Genomic DNA, 18502 nt, shown 5'->3' on the forward strand with positions numbered 1-18502 from the left:
CAGGCTTCCTGGCCACTCTCCATCCTGTGGAAGCTTCCTACCTCCATGAGTACCACCAGCTCCTTCCCCTTCGGCCAGCCAGGTTCAGGTGGGACATTTCTCCAGCTTTGGGAAGAAGGCCAGTGCCGCCTCCTGCTCCCGAGAGAATTCCTGCTGGCTGCTCCCTGTGGAGATCAGCTTCTTCCTGAGCCACCAGATGGCCTGTGGCTGGCCAGAATCACAGCAGCTTCTTGGGCCCAGCACTCTGCTTCCCTCTTCCTGCTGCCGGGCCCAGTTCAGGCCATTCCTTCCTCCTAGAAACACCCTCAGCCCTCAGGAAGGTTAACCCTTCAAGCTCTTGTCTGGTGCCCCAACCCTCATATCTAACAGAGAAACCAGAGGTATACGCGGATCCAACCAGTTTTTCCTTCTGCGATAAACCCCCACACGGCCATCCTCTGGGCTGCTGACTAAATGATTCTGGGAATACTGGGGGGACTACCTCCAGGACGTCTGGACAGGTTGGATTGTGACAGGAATAGGGGGCGGGGGGGGGGCAAAGCCTGACACACATGAGCAAACTGGGCCCGTCTCCCCGTTTCTGTCCCTCGCAACCATCCCCCCAGATGGTTCTCAAGGCAGCAGCCAGAGTGCCCTGTTCAAATGCAGGTCCCACCTCACAGCCCGTCCCTAACACCGCCACATCCCTACCTGGCCAGCCCCTAATTACTCTCCAGCTCCATCCCCTACTTCTTCTCTCCAGCCACACCAGCTTTACGTGCTTCATGTCAGGCACACTTCTACCACAGGACCTTTGCACACACTGTTCTCAACATCCGGAAGACTCTCCTCAATACCGACAGAGCTCACTCTCTGATGCCTTCAAGTATCTGCCTGTGCCACTTTCTCAGTGAGGCCTACTCTGACCACCCTGAACAAAATACGCACATGCATGTACTTCAGCATACACACACCGGCCTCCCTATCCCCTTCCCCTGCTTTTGTTCTCTAGCACCACCCCCTGAAATGCATTCATTTTACTGTTGAATGCTTTGTCTCTCCACCTAAGATACTTCAGATCTTTGCTTTTCATTCACCACGGTATTAGCAACAGGTAGAACAAGGCCTGGCATGTAGAATATGGCTAAGGACGGACGGATGGATGAATGAATGCCCCACCTCAGAAGAAGATGGCTCCTACTCACTTCCAGCCAATTGCTACCATGCAGGACTGAAGAGCTCACACTGTGCCAGCTTCTTGTGTTTTCAGAAATCAAATTCCATACTTTTCTACGTGAATTACCCAAATTTTAAATGTTGGCAATTGACTTGTTTCAAAAGCAGTAAGATCAAGGTTCCCCAGCTCAACACAGCCACCTTGCCTGTGACCGCGTCAGCCCTGGCTGGGGCCTCTGCTCCACGGGCTCTCCCTGGAGCCCCTTCCCACCCAGCGTGCATGCCCCACTTCCACCGGCGCCGCCCACCCCTGTGTTGTGGTCACTGACACGCACAGCCGCAGTGCCCCACCTCCAGCCAGGGTCGAAGTCACTGAGTGGCAACTTCACGACTTTTATTTGTGGCGCCTGTGCTTTGTCTCGAAAATACCTTCTCCCCCTGCCCCGGACGGTGGCGGGGAGGGGGCAGCAAAAAATAGAAGGCGTCCCTCCCTATTGCACGCGGACCCTATATACAGGCCCGCCGGGCCGAGGCCGGCAGGACACTTGGCACATTCTCGGATCCCTGTTCAGGAGCGGGAGGGGTGACTGGGTGGCATCACACGTGAGAGGGGTTCTCCGGGCAACCGCTCTGGTCCTGGCTACTGGTCCTGGCACTTGCTGGTCCTCAGTTCCTTCATGGTCCCGCCTACAGCCCTGGTTCCCCCTTAGCGACGTCCCCCTACCTGGCTCGGCCTCCCGCCTCCATCCTGGCCTCAGATGGCCCCCCCTTGCCTCCTGGGGATTCTGTCTCCCCCTCCCCATCTGGAGGTCCCGAGGGGAGGCTATGGCTGCTCAGAGACTCCCCCAGGAGCCCTGTCACTCGTGTTCACACGGGGGAAGGGGTGCGTGTGGCAGAAGCAGCTGTATAGATGCGGGTGCGGGGGCAAGTCCCCGGAGTCACTTGGAGAGCTTGCTGATGACGCGGATCAGGGCTGCATTCTCATCCTTGAGCCGCTGGTTGTCAGCCCGGAGGTCGGACAGGGCCTGTGGGATGGGAGGGGTCAGCTGGCGGCCCCAGGCAGGCTGAGTCCACGGCCCACAGTGCCCCAGGATTATTCACCTTCAGCTCTTCTTCCAGCTCAGCGGCCTTTCTCTCCAGGGCCCTGCGCTCCTGCAATAAATGGTGGAAGGTGAGGGCAAGGGGCTGGGGAGGGCCAGAGGTTGTAGAGCTGAGAGGGGTGGGCAAGGGTCAAAGGGCCAGGTTAGAAGATCCGTGTGGCCCCTCCACACACACCTGCATAGGTTTGTAAGGCTGGGGACACATCTGGACCCACCCCAGCTGCCCCACTCACGAATCTCTCCAGCTCCAGGAGGGCGGGTCTCTCTGCAAAGCGCTCCTGCCTCTGATGGGAACAGAGAAAACTCAGAGATCAGAGAAATGTCCAAACCACAACAGTCAGGAAGCGGAAACCACCAGGAAAAGGGGGAGGGAAATCCAGGATTCTGGGGGGCCCCACCACACAGCCCCCCAGGGCCTTTCCCCAGGGAGAGATCAGCTCGCTGTCCACGCCCCTTGCTCAGGGTCCACCCCTCTGAAGGCGGAGCCCAACTCAGACCCCACCCCTCGCTGATACAGTTCCCCACTCCAAGGTCGTGAGGCCCCACCACCTGCAGGGCCTCGGCGCCCTCACCTGTGTGGTGCGCTCCAGCTCCACCTTGAGCTGCGCCAGCCGCAGTGTGGTCTCGGTCAGGGCCTCACGGAGTCTCTCGTTTTCAATGCGCAGCTCTGCGTAGAGCTGGGGGCACCGGGAGGAGGGACACGGGGTCAGGCCCGAGCTGCCTGCGCACGTTTGCAGGGCGGGGCCGACTGCGCACAGGTGAGGTCAAGTGGGGCAGTGAGGACGCGGCCCGGGGACTGACTGGCAGCCCTGTGGGGGTGGCTAACCGCACCGGCCACGGAGTGGGGTGGCGAACCTTCCTGAAGCCTCCGTCCGGCTCATCCGCTTCGCGCTGGGGTTCGGGCTTGAGGCCCCGCTGCCTGCGGGATGACAAGCCGGCCCGCGGAGTGCTGGGGCGGAGGCAGAGCACAGCGTCAGTGGGCGTGCAGAGTTGGATTTAACGGCAGGAGCACCAGGCACGGGCGCACTAGGCGCGCGCCCTGGGCCCCGACTTCTGAAGGGCCCTGCAAAACCCCAACTTTACACTTTTTTCTAATGACACCAAGTTCGGTTCCATATGTGTAATTTTAATTACATACACGTTGTAAACTTGCGGGGCCCTTCAGAAGTCAGGGCCCAGGGCGCGCGCGCCCGATGCTGCCGCCGTTAAATCCGCCTCTGGCGCATGCCCTGCAGCCAAGGGGCAGCCCAGACCCCGCCCTGCCTTCCTTGTACCTGGACTCTGGGCTGAGGTCCGCTGGTTCCGCCTCCTCCCCCTGTGGGCAGGGTGGGGGTCAGCCGGATGCCCGACGGGCTGTGCCCGTACTCCCCCAGCCCCTGCTCCTGCCAAGGCCCACCCACAACTCCAGCTCACCCCACCTGGGCCCAGCCCTCACCTCCGCAGGCCCTCTCCGCTCCTTGCCAACTCGGCGGGGCTCCTTGGCGGCCTGAGGTCCCGGTCCCTGCCCGTCAGGCGCCTCTACTGGGGGAGGGGCAAGAATCAGGAACCCCCTGTGCGGTGTCAGGGTCCCGGGCCCAAGCCTCCAGGAAAAGGGAAGACTGCAGCGGAAGGGATCGGGTGACCTCCCAGAGACCAGACCTCACCTCTGTGGGCAGGGCCATCAGAGTTCTCAACCCCAGGGACTCGGGGCTGCCCGGAAGGGTCCTGCGGGAGAGGGGCGGGGTCAGAGGACGAGGGCTTCTTGCACCACCCACTGCCGGGCCTCCGACCCCGCTGCCTCTCACCAGGCGCTGTGGGCACGACTTCTCTGGCTCTAGGGCCTTCCCTGCCACCTGCTCAGCTTCCTTCAGGTCTGTCAGGGTCACGCCCTGCAGGGACAGGGGCAGTCAAAGCCCGGGCTCAGGGCACAGCCCCACAGCCCCGCCCCCTCAGCCCGGATCCCCGCCCCCTAGACCCTCACCACGCCCCCTCAGCCCGGATCCCCGCCCCTAGCCCGAAGCCCCGCCCCCTCAGCCCGGATCCCCGCCCCTAGCCCGAAGCCCCGCCCCCTCAGCCCACCCCCACACCTGTGTGGACCTCCGAGACTGGCGCATGAGGCGAGAGCGAGCTTTCCGCTGGGACTCGGACTCCTCGTCACGCACAGGCATCTGGTAGGACCTGCACAAAAGGCCCCTGACCTCAGGGAAGGCTCCTCTGGGGCCCGGCCCGGCCCACGGCTGACACCCTTACGGGGAGGCAAGTTCTGCAAACGGACTTCAACTCCCAGCAGACCCCTGGGCCAACTCTCCCTTGGGAGCTCCACCCAGGGCCTCTTTACCTCCGGCGGTCCCGGGAGTCCACCGTGGGTGCTGTGGGCGCTGCGGGGGCTGCGGGGACAGGTGGCTTCCCTGGGGACGCGGGCTCTGGCACCCTGGAGGAAGGAGTGGAGTGCTCGCACCTGTGTGGCCTCGTGCCTTTAGCAAAGGTGCCGCAAGCTCACATTAGGTGGCAGGCACCCGAGACAGCGGGGAGCAAAAGCCACCAATGACCTCTGCTGGGTGAGGCAAATCGGAGCAGACAGGATGCAAAATGAACCAACGACCATAAAAAAGCGGGTCCATCACAGGACATATCAGGAAGGAAGCACGCTGGATAGGAGAAGCACAGCGAGGACGGGGTGGCCCATGGTGGCCTCCCGGGGAAGGCGACAGGACAGACGCACAGCCGGAGGGAGGGAGAGCTGAGCAAAGGCCCTGGGGCAGCAGCATGTCGCGCCGGAGAAGGGACAGGTGTAAGCCAGGTGGAGGCAACAGGAGGCCAGACCACCATGGCCCTCTACACTTCACTGTGAGGTTTCACGAGACGCAAGAGGGAACTGAGGCAGGGCCAGACCCAGGGTCACGCCGACAGGGCGAGCAGCCAGACCCACCCCCACCTGAGCAGCACCCAGCCCGAGGTACTCACAGGACAGGGGGCTCTGGCACCTTCTGGGAAGGGGTGGGGGTAATTCTGGCAAGACGGGGCTCCTTGGCCTGTGGAGAGAAGGAAGGAGAGGAGTATCCTCCCGGATCAGCAGGGCCTGGTCCCCTGCCCCGCGCCCCACTCACCTGAGTGGAGGTCCCTTCCAGACGGGAGGAGGAAGCTGAGCGCTGCAGCCCAGCCCCAGAGGCGCCCTCAGCGCCCGACCTGTCTGTGGGGCCCAGGGCACCAGAGCTCCCTGTCTTCTGCAGGCCAAAGCGCCTAGAGAAGGGGGCCTCCTCGGGAGTCTGGGGAAAGAGAAATCTATCGAGAAAGGGTCCCTCTTCCCATACATTTCAAATATTACCCCCAGGAGGACCATAAGAAACTACAATTCCCACCAGCCTCTGGGGCAGGTGCAACCAGGAGAGGTGCTCAGCTGTACTGGAGGATTCTGGGAAATGTAGTCTTCGCCCTAACCACCCAGAGGAGAGGGATTCATGGGAGCCCTCCCTGCCCTCGGGATGCACAGCATCCAGGGCATCCAGACTCACCTCAGGGCCCTGAGGGCTAGAGGGTGGCAGAGAGGAAACTCCATTGAGGGTTCTGGCTTCTGCAGGGGGTGATTCTACTGGGTAAGGAAATGGGGCCTGCGGTGAGAATATGCCAGCTGCCTCTGAGAACCAGAGCCTCCTCCCTCAGACCCCCAGCCCCTCACCTGTGGGGCCTTCCTCTCTCTCATCATCATCCCGGATGGGGGGCCCCCCTGCCCCACCAGGCCGGCGCTCCTTGGACAAGTCCTGGAGGGAGATCTTCTCTCGGCTGCTCAGACGACACACGGAGCTCCTGTGGGGGAAGGGGAGGGTGTCGGGGTCCCAGCCCTGGGCACCTCCAGCCAGCTGCCCCCAGGGAGACACCTGTACCTTCGGTGTTTGCTGCTGGAGGGCAGCTGGGGCTCCTGGCCCCGGGTCTGGGAGGCTGCCTTCTGGTTCCGCAGCTGCGGGGAAAGGGGGCTGCTGGGGGGGGAGGGCAGGACACAGGTCCCTCCTGGGTCCCACATCCCCAGCGCAGAAGTCCACCCCGCACAGCTGTGCTGGCCGCGCCATCGCGGGTGCCCCGGGAGGCAGGGAGGGACCGGGGACTCATTCGAGTCTTCCTGCAGACAGCTGGCCGTGCAGCATCCATAGCAGACCCCTGGGTCCCCTGTGCGCATGCACCAGAGACGCCCACTGTCACCCTGTTCCCACTGGGCCTCCTGCTTCCCAGCCTCTGCTCTCGTCCCCAGAGGGGCAACCAGCTCCCTTCCAGGAGCGACCAGCTCTAACTTCCCTCCCTTCCAGGGACGACCAGCTCAAACTTCTCCCGACGCCCAAGCACCCAGACACGTGCCGGCCAGCTTGTTTCCTCCCTGAGCTCACACAGCAAGTTCAGGACAGCTGGAGTCCAAGCCCAAGTCCACCCCGCTCACCCTTTACTCCCTGTTTATCCAGGAACGAGGCCCAGCCCAGAGCTAGCTGGGGGCACCCCAGGGGTGACGAGCCCCAGCCTGAGCCCGGCAGACTACCCACCTGCATCCCAAGGGCCCTGGACCCCAGGCCTGCCTCCTCCAGCTGTGCCCTCCTCCTGTCCTCCACTGGGTCTCGACCACTGGTGGGAATGGGCAGGTCCCCAGGGCAGGAGACACTGGGGAATCGGGGGACCTGAGGCCTGCCCTCCCTACCTCTGGAGGTGCTGGTGGGAGGGGAGGGGTCTCTGAAACTCACGTCCTCCTGCTTCTGGGCCAGCTCCTCCAACAGGCTCAGCACCTCCTCGTCAGCGAGGTCACAGGGACGCTGCCCCTGTGAGGAAGGGAAGGAGGGGCAGGTGGTGAAGGGGGTGTGAGGCTTCCCCATCACCCCCACCTGTCCCCGGGGGAGCAAGGGCCTCACCGCGTGGGTCAGCGAGTCCATGCCCCCACCGTGCTCGGCCAGCAGGCGGCAGGCGTCCTCCACGCCCCAGTGGGCCGCCGCATGCAGGGGGGTCCAACCGTCCCCATCCCGGAGCTCTGGGTCGTAGCCAGCCTGGAGGAGCAGCCTGCCGGCCAGACAGACTCACGGTCAGGGGCCAGGAGAGAGATCTGGCTGAGGGCTGGGGTGGCAGGACCAGCTGTGACAGTGCTGACAGCACCCTGGGCCATGGGGTAAAAGGACACTGTCCCAAGCCCCTCCCCACTGGCAACCCCTGTACCACAGCTTGGACCCTCGCCTGGCCCAGCAGGTGGCCTCTAGTACCCTGCTCCTTATATTTGCAGGTGGGGTGGGGCCCAAGCCTATGAAAAGGAGACCCCAGAAAGGGCGGCAGGGACAGCAATGTCCTAGGAGCCAGCAGCTCGGAGCACTGGTCCCCGGCCAGGGCCCTGCCACCCGGGGGGACAGCTGGCGGCGTCTGGGAACGGTTCTGGCTGTCACAGCTTGGGGGTGGGGGCTAGCAGCATTGAGCAGGTTGGTGCCAGGGATGCTGCTAAACCACCTGCAGCGCAGAGGATGGTCCCACAACAAGGGACAGTCTGGTCCAAATGCCACTGATGCCGAGGCAGAGAAAGCCCGGCTCAGATGCTCTTCTCCTGGAGACGCTTCTCCCCTAGCCCACGCGGCTCAGGCAAAGGCAGGGTCACGAGCCCAGAGCCACCCGGCAAACTCAGCCCAGGGCAGACATGCCCGCTTTAGAGGACTGGCGGGAGGGTCCTCGTCAGTGAGGCCAAGCTAAAGCAAGGCGGGAGAAGCCAGACACGAGACAGCCTCTAAAGAACTTGTTCAGCAGAAAGAAGGTCTTCCGTGTGGCCCCCCGGCTCTCTCTGCTCCAGCCCTGCTGGGCGTCCTGCTATGTCCCCAAGGGTGCACCCGCCTCGGGTCCTGCACGTGCTGCCACCTGCCTCGACGAGGACTGGGGACCACGAGGTCAACAGCATGGGGCGGGGCCACCGGGTGTGAGCGGGGCCAGGGTGGCCGACAGAAAGGGAGAGTGCACCGGAACAACGTAAACCCTACATGCACCAAACCTCCTAGCCTCAAAATATGTAACAAAAACTGATAGAACCAGAAGGACAAACGGGCAAAATCCACAATCACAGGTTTGTTTTTTATCTCATCTCTTACATTAATTAGCAGAAGAGGCAGATGGGCGGGAGGAACCACTAAGGACATGGACTTAAACAGCAAGCATGACTACAAAGCTGACCTAATAACCTACATACGACGCTGTGCCTGGCAGCACAGTTCTTCTCCACCTTAGTTATACTGGGGGGAAATACAGCGAACCTCGACAGATTTCAGAAATCTGGAATAACAGAACCCCACTCTCTGACCACAGTGCAGTTAAGCCAGGACACGGGTAATGAAACAATGGCTAGGAAACCCCACATACTTGGAAATCAGGAACGTACCTCTAAATAATCCATGGGTCACAAAAGAAAAACTACACGTTGGAAAATGTTTTAATCTGGGTGACAATGAAAAGCCTACACGTCAAGACTTGTGGATGCAGCTAAGGCTATATTCAGAGGCACACACATAGCCTTAGGTACATACGTGAGGAAAGAATGGGAACGGACAAAACCCACAGGAAGGAGTATGACAGTGAAGAGGAAGAGACAGGCCCCAACGAAGGAGCAGAAAAAGGGAGGGTCCTCACCGGCTCAGCTCACCTCATCACTTCGATGTAGCCCTTAGCGGCGGCCACGTGCAGGGCAGAGGCCCCCGTGCGGGGGTGCCGTGCCTCAGGCATGGCGCCCCCATTCAGCCAGCACCTTGTGTCATGAAGTAGCAATTCCTCTTCAGCCCGTTTGGCTGCCTCCACATCCACGCCTAGGAGGGTGAGAAGGGGTGACAGGTGAGACTCACACCCCAAGGTCCAGGAAGAGGAGCTCACCCTGTGCCTTGCCCCATCCCTCCCTGTCCCTGTGCTCCTCTGGGACTTGGAGGGCCTGGACCTGCTCAGCAACACCCCAACCATGTTCTGTGCAGTCCAGGGCTCCCCTAAGGGTCTCCACGTCTCTATTGCAGGCTGGGAGGACGGAAATTGCAGGCATTTTCCAGTTTCAATCAAAGCATCACCTTTATCGTTATTTTTAAGTATAAAACCTAAAGATTATTGAGCAACTCCAGTATCTGACTAAATCTCTTTTTTAAAAAATATATTTACTTATTTATTTTTAGAGACAGGGGAGGGAGGGAGAAAAGAGGGAGAGAGACATCAATGTGCCAGAGGTATATTGAACAGTTGCCTCTCACATGCCCCCAACTGGGGACCTGGCCCACAACCCAAGCATGTTCCCTGACTGGGAACTGAACCTGCAACCCTTAGGTTCGTAGGCCAACACTCAATCCACTGAGCCACACCAGCCAGGGCTACATCTAACCATTTCTATCACTGCTGATACAATCCTTAGCCCACCAACTTCACGCACTTTGTCACCATGATCACGTTGACCATTCATGAATAGCACAAACCAAGCAAATGGCCACTAAACAAAGTGTCCGTGTCACCCTCCCCAGTGCTGACCCCTGTTCCCAGCTATGCCAACACTTAAGTCAATCTGGCTTCCTTGTTAGTCAGTGTCACGCAGCCAATCAGCTTCACGCAAAGTCGTGCCGCATTTACGGGTGCGAAAGGCAAGGTATGACTTCCGCTACGATGTAGGCTGATTCTGGACCAGAACAGCCTGCTGCAGGCTGCAGACTGTCACTGAGAACCTGCATGCTTTTGCCGGTGAAACTGTGGAGACAGGACTCAGACGTGGTCTCTCCTCAGGAATGAGCCACCCTTTTCCTGGGAACGTTATTACTGCCTCTTATCTTTTTCAGCTGTGCGACTTCCCACACTTGCCAAAGTGCCACGTGGAGCTGGGCTGTCCCGCACGACGGCTGCTGGCCGCACGTGGCCCCTGAGCAACCAGATGTGGCCAGTCCAGGCTTCTACGAGCCATCAATGGGAAAAACACATGCCAGGTTTGGGGTATGAAACACAACGTGCAGTAACTCACGAAAAATTTTCTTTATATTGATCGCGTGTTGAAATGATGTTTTTGATGTACTCGGTTAAAGAATTTGCTAATAAACTTAAGTTCACCTGTTGTTTTTTACTTTTTTTAATGTACCTGTGACCTTGCTCTCAGGAACGTGTACTCTGCTATAACTGTACTGCAAGTGCTGCGAACTTGTGCGCTGTGAACTGGGTCCCCACCACCATCCCCAGCTGAGGACCAAACCCGTCCAAGGCCGGGCTTCGCGCTGGCGCCACCTGGTGGCACCTGGCCCTAATGGCCACAGGCACCACCTTGACTCCCAGCAGGCGGCAGACAGTGGCAGCTATTCCAGGAATGTCTGGTTGGTGAGGGCGCATCTCCAGGCCCAGTCTGGAGTGCAGAGGCCTGGCGTGCGCTGGGGACGCGGGCACCCGCCCTCCCCGTCCCCATCGGCCACTTCCTTAAAGGGAAGCACCTGAGGCCAATCCCATCACAGCCAAACGTGCCAGACTGCAGGGAGGGCACAGGCCGGGCTCACCGACTTTATTCATCAAGCTGTCTACTGAGAGCTCTTCACGGGCTGGCAACCTACAGGCCACCGTCTTGTGTGGCGGCGGTAAAATGAGGACAGCATCAGATGTACCCACTGCGCTGTCTGCCAGTGTCCAGCCCACTAGCACGGGGTCACCCACAGTGTGCGCCCCCAAGGCGCTCCCTGGCTCCGGAGCCCCATGCCCAGGCCATGCGCACTGCCCGGCCTCCCTCTCCAGCCCCGGCAACACCGATCCGCTTCCTGCCACGCGGGCCTGCCTGTCTGTAAACGGTGTCAGTGGAACACAGCCACGCTCACACACCGGTACGCAGTCCCCGGCTGCGCCCCCACCACAGCAGGAGGGGAGAGCGATCCGCACTTGACAGGACGCCCACGAAGCCAAAACCACGCAGCCTGCCCTCCATCCATCTCCAGGGTTCCTCTTCTTATGGAGCGCTGGCCCCATTAAACCATGCCCTCCTCCCCGCCCCGGTCACCACCGTCCTGCTTCGTCTCTGTGACTCTGACTCCTGGGAACCTCCTATAAATGGAACTCCGCACTCTCTGCGTTTCTGCGACGGGCTTGTTTCACGCGGCAGAATGTCCCATAAGGCTCGTCCACGCTGTCGCCTGTGTCAGAGCTTCCCCCCTCTTCAGGCCGAGGACCATCCCACCGTGTAGCTAGCCCACACTCTGTCCATCCACCTGTTGACGGACCCTAGGTTTGCACCCACACTGCTGTGACCCTGGGTGCTCTGCGCCGGGCTGCGTGGGTTTCTGGTTATTGCAAAGGGCCGTGCCTAATTCAGCCAGGAGCCAGCTGCGCCAGAGGCCTTCGCACCGGACAAGCTGGGCTCAGGAAAACTGGCCGAGCGGATCAGACTCTCGGTGACCAGCAGCCTTGGCGAGGGGCAGGCAGCAGGTGAGGCGGGACAGCGGAGGGGAGGGCCGCACTCGGGAAAGAAGCTGCGGCCGAGCTCCGGGCCGCGTCCACACCACTGCCCACGCCTTCCTTCCAGTGTCGGCCTCTGTCCACCTCCGTGGTCTGTCCTGAGCCCGCTGCGCATGGCTGCCAGGGTTAGATGGCATCCGGCTTCTGTCTGGAGGCGCAGCACGCTGAGGACCCCCACTGTCCAGGTGTGCCCGCCACCCCCGTTGCAGCTGGGGTGCAGCCTGAAGTCCAGGGCTGCTAAGGCGCCAGTGTGAAGGCGAGGGTCGTGGAGTCCCGTTGGCAGAGAACTCCAGTTTCAGGCAGCAGCGTGCCACCCGCCGCAGGGCACCGAGGGTCCTCCCGGCCGTACCACTGACCTCTGTCCTGTAAGCCACCCTCCCCACCTGCCCCTCGCCCCACAGAAGGGGAGCGCGGGCTCTCCGAGAAGCTGGTGCGCGCTACGGGCAGTTCCTGCAGGAAAACCCAGAACGTCCGAGAGTTCACAGACGCCCAGGCAGCCTGGGAATTGCAGGTGGAGACCACAGAACGACCTGCAAGGCCCGCCCCGCAGACCACTTCCTATTACAAAGGAAGATGTCTTCACAGTACGGCCACCAGGCCGGACACCCTGGGCAAAGTTCAAGGTTAACTTCACCAGTCGCAGGGCAGACAGACGGGACCTGTCCCCGGAGGGACCGCGGTCCCGTGCCAGAGAAGCCTACCCGCCGCAGATCACCGCGGTCCTGGCACGGCCGCGGGGCAACAATGTTACATCTCCCGCGGCCCCCGGGAGTGTCCTTGCTCTGGGAGACACTGGCTCCTGTGTCCGGGGGAGGCCACAGTGTCAGCAGCATGACCTCAAAATGCTTCAGGAAAGGGGGGAGGAAGCAGGGAGGGAGGGAGGAAAAAAGGCGGATTGATCTAGGGGCCCGATGGAATACGCGCAGACCCGCTGCAGCACAGGGAGGCCCCGCGAAGGTCGCAGCAGCTCTCTGGGTGTTGGGTTTTTCAAAGCTCTGCCTCTGCACCCTCACTCCCCCACGCCAACCACAGCCGTGCTCGCAGGCCTGGACGCACCCCACGGGCTCCCTCCGTCTGCCCCCCAGCCCCGGTGGCTCTGCCCGTCCTCAGTCGCGCATCCACACAGCAAGGAGGCCCACCCAAGGAGCTGCACACCGGCAGCCGCACGCGCAGCCAAGGGGTCCTGCAGGGACCCCACGGGCGGGCGCCACAAGCCCCGCGTCCCCAAGCCCACCTGCCCCGCACCCGTTCCTTCCAGGCGGCCAGGCCACTGCCCGCCCCATGAGCCCGTGGGTCAACTCCTGCTAGACGGCTATTTTTAGGTGTACGTGCGAGAGAACCTGCTAAAAGCGGTACGTGCTCTCCTGAGAAAAATGAACATGCCAGCCACACGGGGGGCGGCGGGGGAGCGGTCCTGGATCCCACACTAAGGACCCGTGGGGCTCCGTGATCCTGAGCACAGTGAACCAGTCCCACAGGGAACCCCGCATCCTACCCCCCTCAGCAAACACCCCGAGAACACCTGCACTGGGGGGCCCGCAATCCGTCTCACCTCACAGAGCTCTGGAGCAGCCGCTGCCCCCTCACCCCCACCCCCGCCACGTCCTCAGGTACTCAGAGGGCAAAATGCATGCGGGTCCAATCCCGTGCCCAGGGGTGCCACAGACCCTTTACATGGTCACCCACTTCAGGCGCCAGGCAACCTCAGGAGTAGGTACTTACGACCCCATTTCACAGATAAGGAAACTGAGGCACGGGGGCAGTCAGAGGGCCCCAGGAAATGGAAGAAGGGCGGCCTCTGAATCCCGATGGTCTGACTCCCAAGACCTGCACCTTGAGGCCACGGGGAGGAGGAGCCCCCCCACGCGCCGCCCCCCAGCAGCAGCCAGGGCCCACCTCGGTGGGCGATCTCCGCCTTCAGGAGTCCCTCCATGGCGTCGGACTCGGCCAGGTCCAGGGGCAGGTCCCCATCGCTGTTGACAGCGGCAATGTTGGCCCCGTGGCTCAGGAGGTACCTGGGGGTGGGAGGAGCTCAGGCTGAGGGGTCCCAGCCGTGAGCCCGCCGTGCGGCCCCGCCCCTCGTCCCCCGCCTCACCTGGCGATGTCCAGGTAGCCGCAGGAGGCCGCCACGTGCAGCGGCGTCCAGCCCTCGTTGTCCGCCTGGTTCACCGTGGCGCCCTGCTCCACCAGGAAGCGCGCCACCTCCAGGTTCTCATCGATGCAGGCCTGGGGGGCGGGGCAGGGGTCAGGGCTGTCAGCGCTCCGCTCACCCAGACTCACACTCCCAGTCAGGCAGGGCTCCCCACAGGGGCCTCTGGGCAGGCCCAGGGGCCGTGTGGCCGTAAAACTCAAGGAACAGACCCCAGTGGCCCTGGGACAGCCCCAAAAGGCACCAGCCCGGACCCTGGAGTCCCCTCCAGCCGCCCAGCTGTCGGCAACACCCCAGCTTCCCGCAGGTTAGGTGGGCTGGGCATGCGGAGCTCGGTGGAGACCATGGGGGTGGGGGTGTCCCAGGTCCCCGCAGGTCGGAACTGGATAGAGAAGAGAGGATGCTTCTAATCCACGTGCAGGAGTCCTGACTGCTGCCTGTTAGACGGGACATCCCCACAGTCACCACCAGCAGGACGGGGCTTCAGCGATGGGCCGAGGGGAGAGCCCCACCCCCCCTGCCTCAGACCCAGCAGGTGCTCTCCAGGAGCCGACCGCAGCCTGCCTTGTGCCCTGAGCGGAGACCCTGGGCCCCTGCAGCCCGAGGCTGCTGCAGGCCCCTGGAACCCGAGTGTAGCTGGGGCAGGACTCCCACAGGGGGCCCGGGGCCCAAGGAGCTGCAGGTCCCACGCACAGAAGACCCACTGTGCACAGGGAGCTGCGCCCAGGGGGCTCGGGGGGCATGGGCCTGCCCCTCCTGCCACCAGGGTTCCGCTTCAGGAAGGAAGAATCAAGGCTCCAGACATGAAAGCCCCCGGACGGCCACAAACACCAGGTGGGCCTGAGGGAAGTGGAGGACCGGACCCCTGGGTCCTCCGGGTCAGTTAGCCCCCTCCCCCCAAACTGCCCATCTGGAGAGGGGGAGGAAGCTGCAAGGGCCAAGAACATTAAGTCATGGAAACTCAGGCTGTGAGAGGGGGGCCACACGTGCCCTGGGAACGGGATGAACTCTGGGCTCCGTTTATTTCCACCCGGTTGTCATGGTGATGGGGGAGGGGGGCAAGGAGGGAGATGGGCCTTTCCCTTTCAAGGACCTGGCCCAGCACAGGCATCCGTGCGAAAGATGCCTGAGGCCTGGGCACCAGGGACCCAAGAAGCCAGGCCGCGGCCCCACCTCCCTCAGACCCAGGGGACCAGGTCCCCAGCAACCCCTGTGCAGACCTGAGAACCCTGGCTCCCAGGCCCTCCTGCTAGCCCACACTCCTAGCCACAAAGTTACGAGGAGGAGAGTAGCCCACGCTGAGGCTTGAGAACTCCCAGGGACGCTAGCAGGGTGCGGGCTGACGCCTGGGGACCAACTCGGGGAGGATTCAGAACAGAAGCCATGGCCCCAGGGCTCACCCAGATGGGGGCAGCCATCCCGGTCTGCCTGGGACTGCGGCTTCTAGGGCCCTGGGGCGTTCAGTGCTGAAACCAGGCCCCCTCAGGCACACCAGCATGACTTGGTGGGCCCAGACCCAGACCTGAGCCACACCAAGCTTTCCCACAGGCTGGCCGCGAGGCCTGGGATGGGAATGTCCGTTCCCCAAACCTGGGATGCCCTAAATCCCTCAGGCCACCTAAGAGCCCTGGCAGCGAGTTTATCAGGTGCTGGCCTGAAGAGGAAGAGGGGTCCCACCTGAACGGCAGGCAGCGTGCCAGGCAAGGCTGGAGGGGCCTTTTGCAGGGTCCAGGCCGAGGGTGGCACTGGGTAGCAGGGCTCGGCCTGAAGAGCAGGGCCAGGAGCCCCTTAGGGCAGGTCTAGGGGAGCCAGGAGCAGGGAGAGTGGCAGAGGAAGGGGGACACGGAAGCCTGAGGACCCACTCCTGGGCTGGCTGACCTCTGAGACCCTACATGGCCTCAGGGAAGCGGGATTCCCCTCTGGGTGGAAAAAAATGTTCCAGGTGGCACTAGGGTCTCTGCAGGGGACATGCCCCGGGGGTGGGGAAAGAAGGGGCGAGAAGCAACACTCAGACCAGGGGCAGCTTCCTGAACGCAGCTGGCGCACACACTACCTCCCTCCTTCACCAGCGCCTGGCCGGGAGGGCCTGACACCTGGCCCCGTTTTACAGATGAGAAAACTGAGGCAGGGAGAGAAAAGACACGAAGTCAAGGTCCCAGCACCCAGGCGCCAAGATCATCAGAACTCAGGGCCATTCCATTTCCTGAGCCGCACCTCCTCCTGAGGGGGGGAACCTCCCCACGCAGACCCCCATCGCGGGGCCCACCTGCCTTCCAGGGTCCTCTCTGGCTCCATCAGCAGCCAAGCCTAGGAAGGAGACCCCCGCAAGGGTGGGGGAGGGGTGGAGGCTCCCCTGAGGCCAGTTCTGGCCCTGGGGTCCCACTGTGGAGGGCGGGGGCAAACAGATAAAAGTCGCCCAGAACCAGAGAGGCCCCTGAGCATAAGTGGCCAGGTGTGGGGACCCAGGTGTGGGGACCCAGGGGCACTGGAGGCAGCTACCAGACCGTCTCAGAAGCGCCCAAGGGCCCAGGTCAGGAGGGAGTGGACTGACAACCCGCAGGAAGGTAACGCGACAGGAGGCCCGGGGATGACACCGTCTGTGGCAGGGAGAAGCAGGCGGATCTGCAGAAGGAGAGGACGTCCGGCAGAGAGAGCGAGATGAGCAGGGGGAGAGGAGGTGGCCCAGAGCCAGAAAGAGGTGGGCGCTTTGAGGACACCCAGAAAATGCGACGATGCTGGGCCTCACCCGGGCAAAGGGAGAGGGGGCAGGGGAGGAGGGGCCGCAGGAGAGACATCCCTGGGAGAAGGCGTCCTGTGGGGACAGGAGGGGCCCGGGCCCGCGGGAGAATGAGGAGGAGGGCGCGGGAGTGGGGGGCGGCGGGGGACCCCAACGGGGAAGCGCCCACTCCAAAGGGGCAGAGCCTGGCGGGCAGCGCGAACCTTCATTCAGAAAGCCGCATCCTTAGATCCGCCACAGACGGCACGGACGGAGGGAGTGCTACCTGGAAGGCTCCAAAGGGTCTGGGCCGGGTCCCAGAGGTGGCCCAGGGCGGGCACCAGAGGCGGAGGAAGCACAGGCCCGAGCGCGGAGGCTCCCCCGGGGAAGTGGCACCTGCCTGGAAGCGGGCAACAGAGGGCCCGCGGGGGCACTGGGGTGGCACAAGAGGTGGCACGGACTCAGGAAAACGTGGCCGCACTGGACGGCAGGGTGGAGGTGGCACCCGCGGGGGCGTCACAGTCGGCACGGGGAAAGGGCGCCCGGGGTCGGGCGAGGACAGCGCGACGTGCCGAAAGCAGGGCCAGTGTGCGGACCGGGCTGCGGCCGTCAGCCACGGCGGGGTCCGGGGAAGGGCGGGGCTCCGTGGCCAAGGCCAGGGCCAGTGGCTCAGGCCCGGGGAGGGGGGCTCGAGCTGCGTGGCATGGGACGTGGGGCGGGGGGCCCGGTCACGGGGTCAGCTCAGGATGGCAGGGACGGGGCCGGCATCGCCGCGCAGCCCTGGATGGGAGAGGGCGGCGGCGCAGAGCGGGGCGGCCGAGGCCGCCGGGGGGCGGGGGCGCTGACCTGGTGCAGGGCGCTGATGCCGTCGGCGTTGGTGGAGTCGAGCACGGCGCGGGCGGGCGGCGGGGCGGCGGGGTCGAGCTCGGCGGCGGGGCCCGGGTCCGCCGCGCGCAGCATCAGGCGCGCCTCGTCCAGGTCGCCGCACGCGCAGGCCGCCAGGAACTCGGCGGCGCGCTCGAAACGCACGGTGCGGACGCGCCGCTCCCCGGGGCCAGGCTCCGCGCCCGCCCGCGCCCCCCACTGCCGCAGCTGCTCCTGTCGCCGCTCGCGGGCTGCCGCCGCCGCGGCCCCCGGGCCCGCCCCCGAGCCGTCCTCGCCCGACATCGCGCCGCCCGCCCGCTCCGTGAGCGAGCGAGCGAGCGAGCGCCGAGTCCCAGCCGCCGCCGCCGCCGCCGCCCGCCCCGGGGCCGCAGGGAACTGCCGCCCTCCTCCCGCCGCCCGCTGTAAGATCTACCGGGCTCCGCCCGGCGTTGACGCCACCACGTCGCCCCGGGGCTCGCTGGGAAATGCAGTCCATGGAGAACCGCGGGGAGCGCTGGGAAGTGGAGTCTCTATAAAGCGGAAGTTGCTAATGGCGATATTCCAGCCTGTATCTGGCCCCAGGCGTACGGGGAAGTCCGGCGCTCTCAGGAGTCAAATGGAGTTCTGGTTGAGGGGATGCCCCGGGGAACGACAGGAAATGGGGCTGTAGCCTGGAGGTGTGCCCCCCCAGGGCAAGCTGGGAAATGTAGTTGATAGTATCTGGGGGCCGAAACCTGGTAGGAAAGGGACTCTACAGCCCGGGAATCCTAAAACATAGAGAACAAATTTTTCCATACGCCTCATCAGCTTTCCTCACATAATCTAACTTATTTATTACGGGCTGCCTGATTCCTTCAACGAGAAATAAGCTGCAGGAGGACAGCGAACTTGTCTTCTGCGTGCACTCCTTGTTCCCAGAGTCTAGAACTGAGCCTAATAGTACGCGATCGAAAAGTTTTGAATGAATGAATGAGTGAATTCCCTGGGTCGTGGGAAACGCCAGGGCACCCTGGGAAATTGAGTCCAGAACTCCTAAATCATCCAAAACAATTCACGTCCAAGTCGCCTCAGGTGGCCGCCCGGCGCATGCTGGGA

The 18502-nt window shown here is 63.0% G+C and overlaps 1 protein-coding gene across 3 annotated transcripts; it reads right to left on the reverse strand.

Moving 5' to 3' along the window:
• Nucleotides 1-1532: 1532 nt before the first annotated feature.
• PPP1R12C (protein phosphatase 1 regulatory subunit 12C) lies at nt 1533-17770 on the reverse strand. Of its 3 annotated transcripts, none has more exons than XM_090260053.1 (22): nt 17390-17767; nt 13774-13904; nt 13575-13693; nt 8875-9034; nt 7121-7265; nt 6956-7030; nt 6116-6189; nt 5911-6038; nt 5747-5823; nt 5342-5500; nt 5199-5266; nt 4573-4665; nt 4322-4412; nt 4040-4123; nt 3899-3959; nt 3691-3773; nt 3530-3570; nt 3111-3204; nt 2828-2932; nt 2489-2539; nt 2257-2307; nt 1533-2180 (listed from the first exon to the last, which is right to left on the reverse strand). In XM_090260053.1, the coding sequence occupies exons 1-22, from the start codon at nt 17708-17710 to the stop codon at nt 2094-2096; spliced, it is 2298 nt and encodes a 765-aa protein (XP_090116179.1). In that variant the 5' UTR covers nt 17711-17767; the 3' UTR covers nt 1533-2093. The 3 variants fall into 3 exon arrangements, with proteins under 3 accessions (XP_090116179.1, XP_090116178.1, XP_090116180.1); XM_090260052.1 differs by having other exon boundaries at nt 3691-3776; XM_090260054.1 differs by having other exon boundaries at nt 2127-2180; nt 2431-2539; nt 3691-3776; nt 17390-17770.
• Between the last annotated feature and the right edge of the window lie 732 nt (nt 17771-18502).

The sequence above is a fragment of the Furipterus horrens genome, unplaced genomic scaffold (assembly GCF_987537825.1).
Source record: "Furipterus horrens unplaced genomic scaffold, mFurHor1.1.pri manual_scaffold_13, whole genome shotgun sequence".
Classification (NCBI taxonomy): Eukaryota; Metazoa; Chordata; class Mammalia; order Chiroptera; family Furipteridae; genus Furipterus; species Furipterus horrens.

Excerpts from the sequence above, each read along its gene's own strand:
- PPP1R12C (XM_090260052.1), bottom strand. The coding sequence starts at position 17,710 with ATGTCGGGCGAGGACGGCTCGGGGGCGGGCCCGGGGGCCGCGGCGGCG. Across the intron at positions 6,039-6,115 it reads TCCAGCAGCAAACACCGAAG|GAGCTCCGTGTGTCGTCTGA; the intron begins GTACAGGTGTCT and ends CTTCCCCCACAG. Across the intron at positions 4,124-4,321 it reads AGTCTCGGAGGTCCACACAG|GGCGTGACCCTGACAGACCT; the intron begins GTGTGGGGGTGG and ends CTGTCCCTGCAG.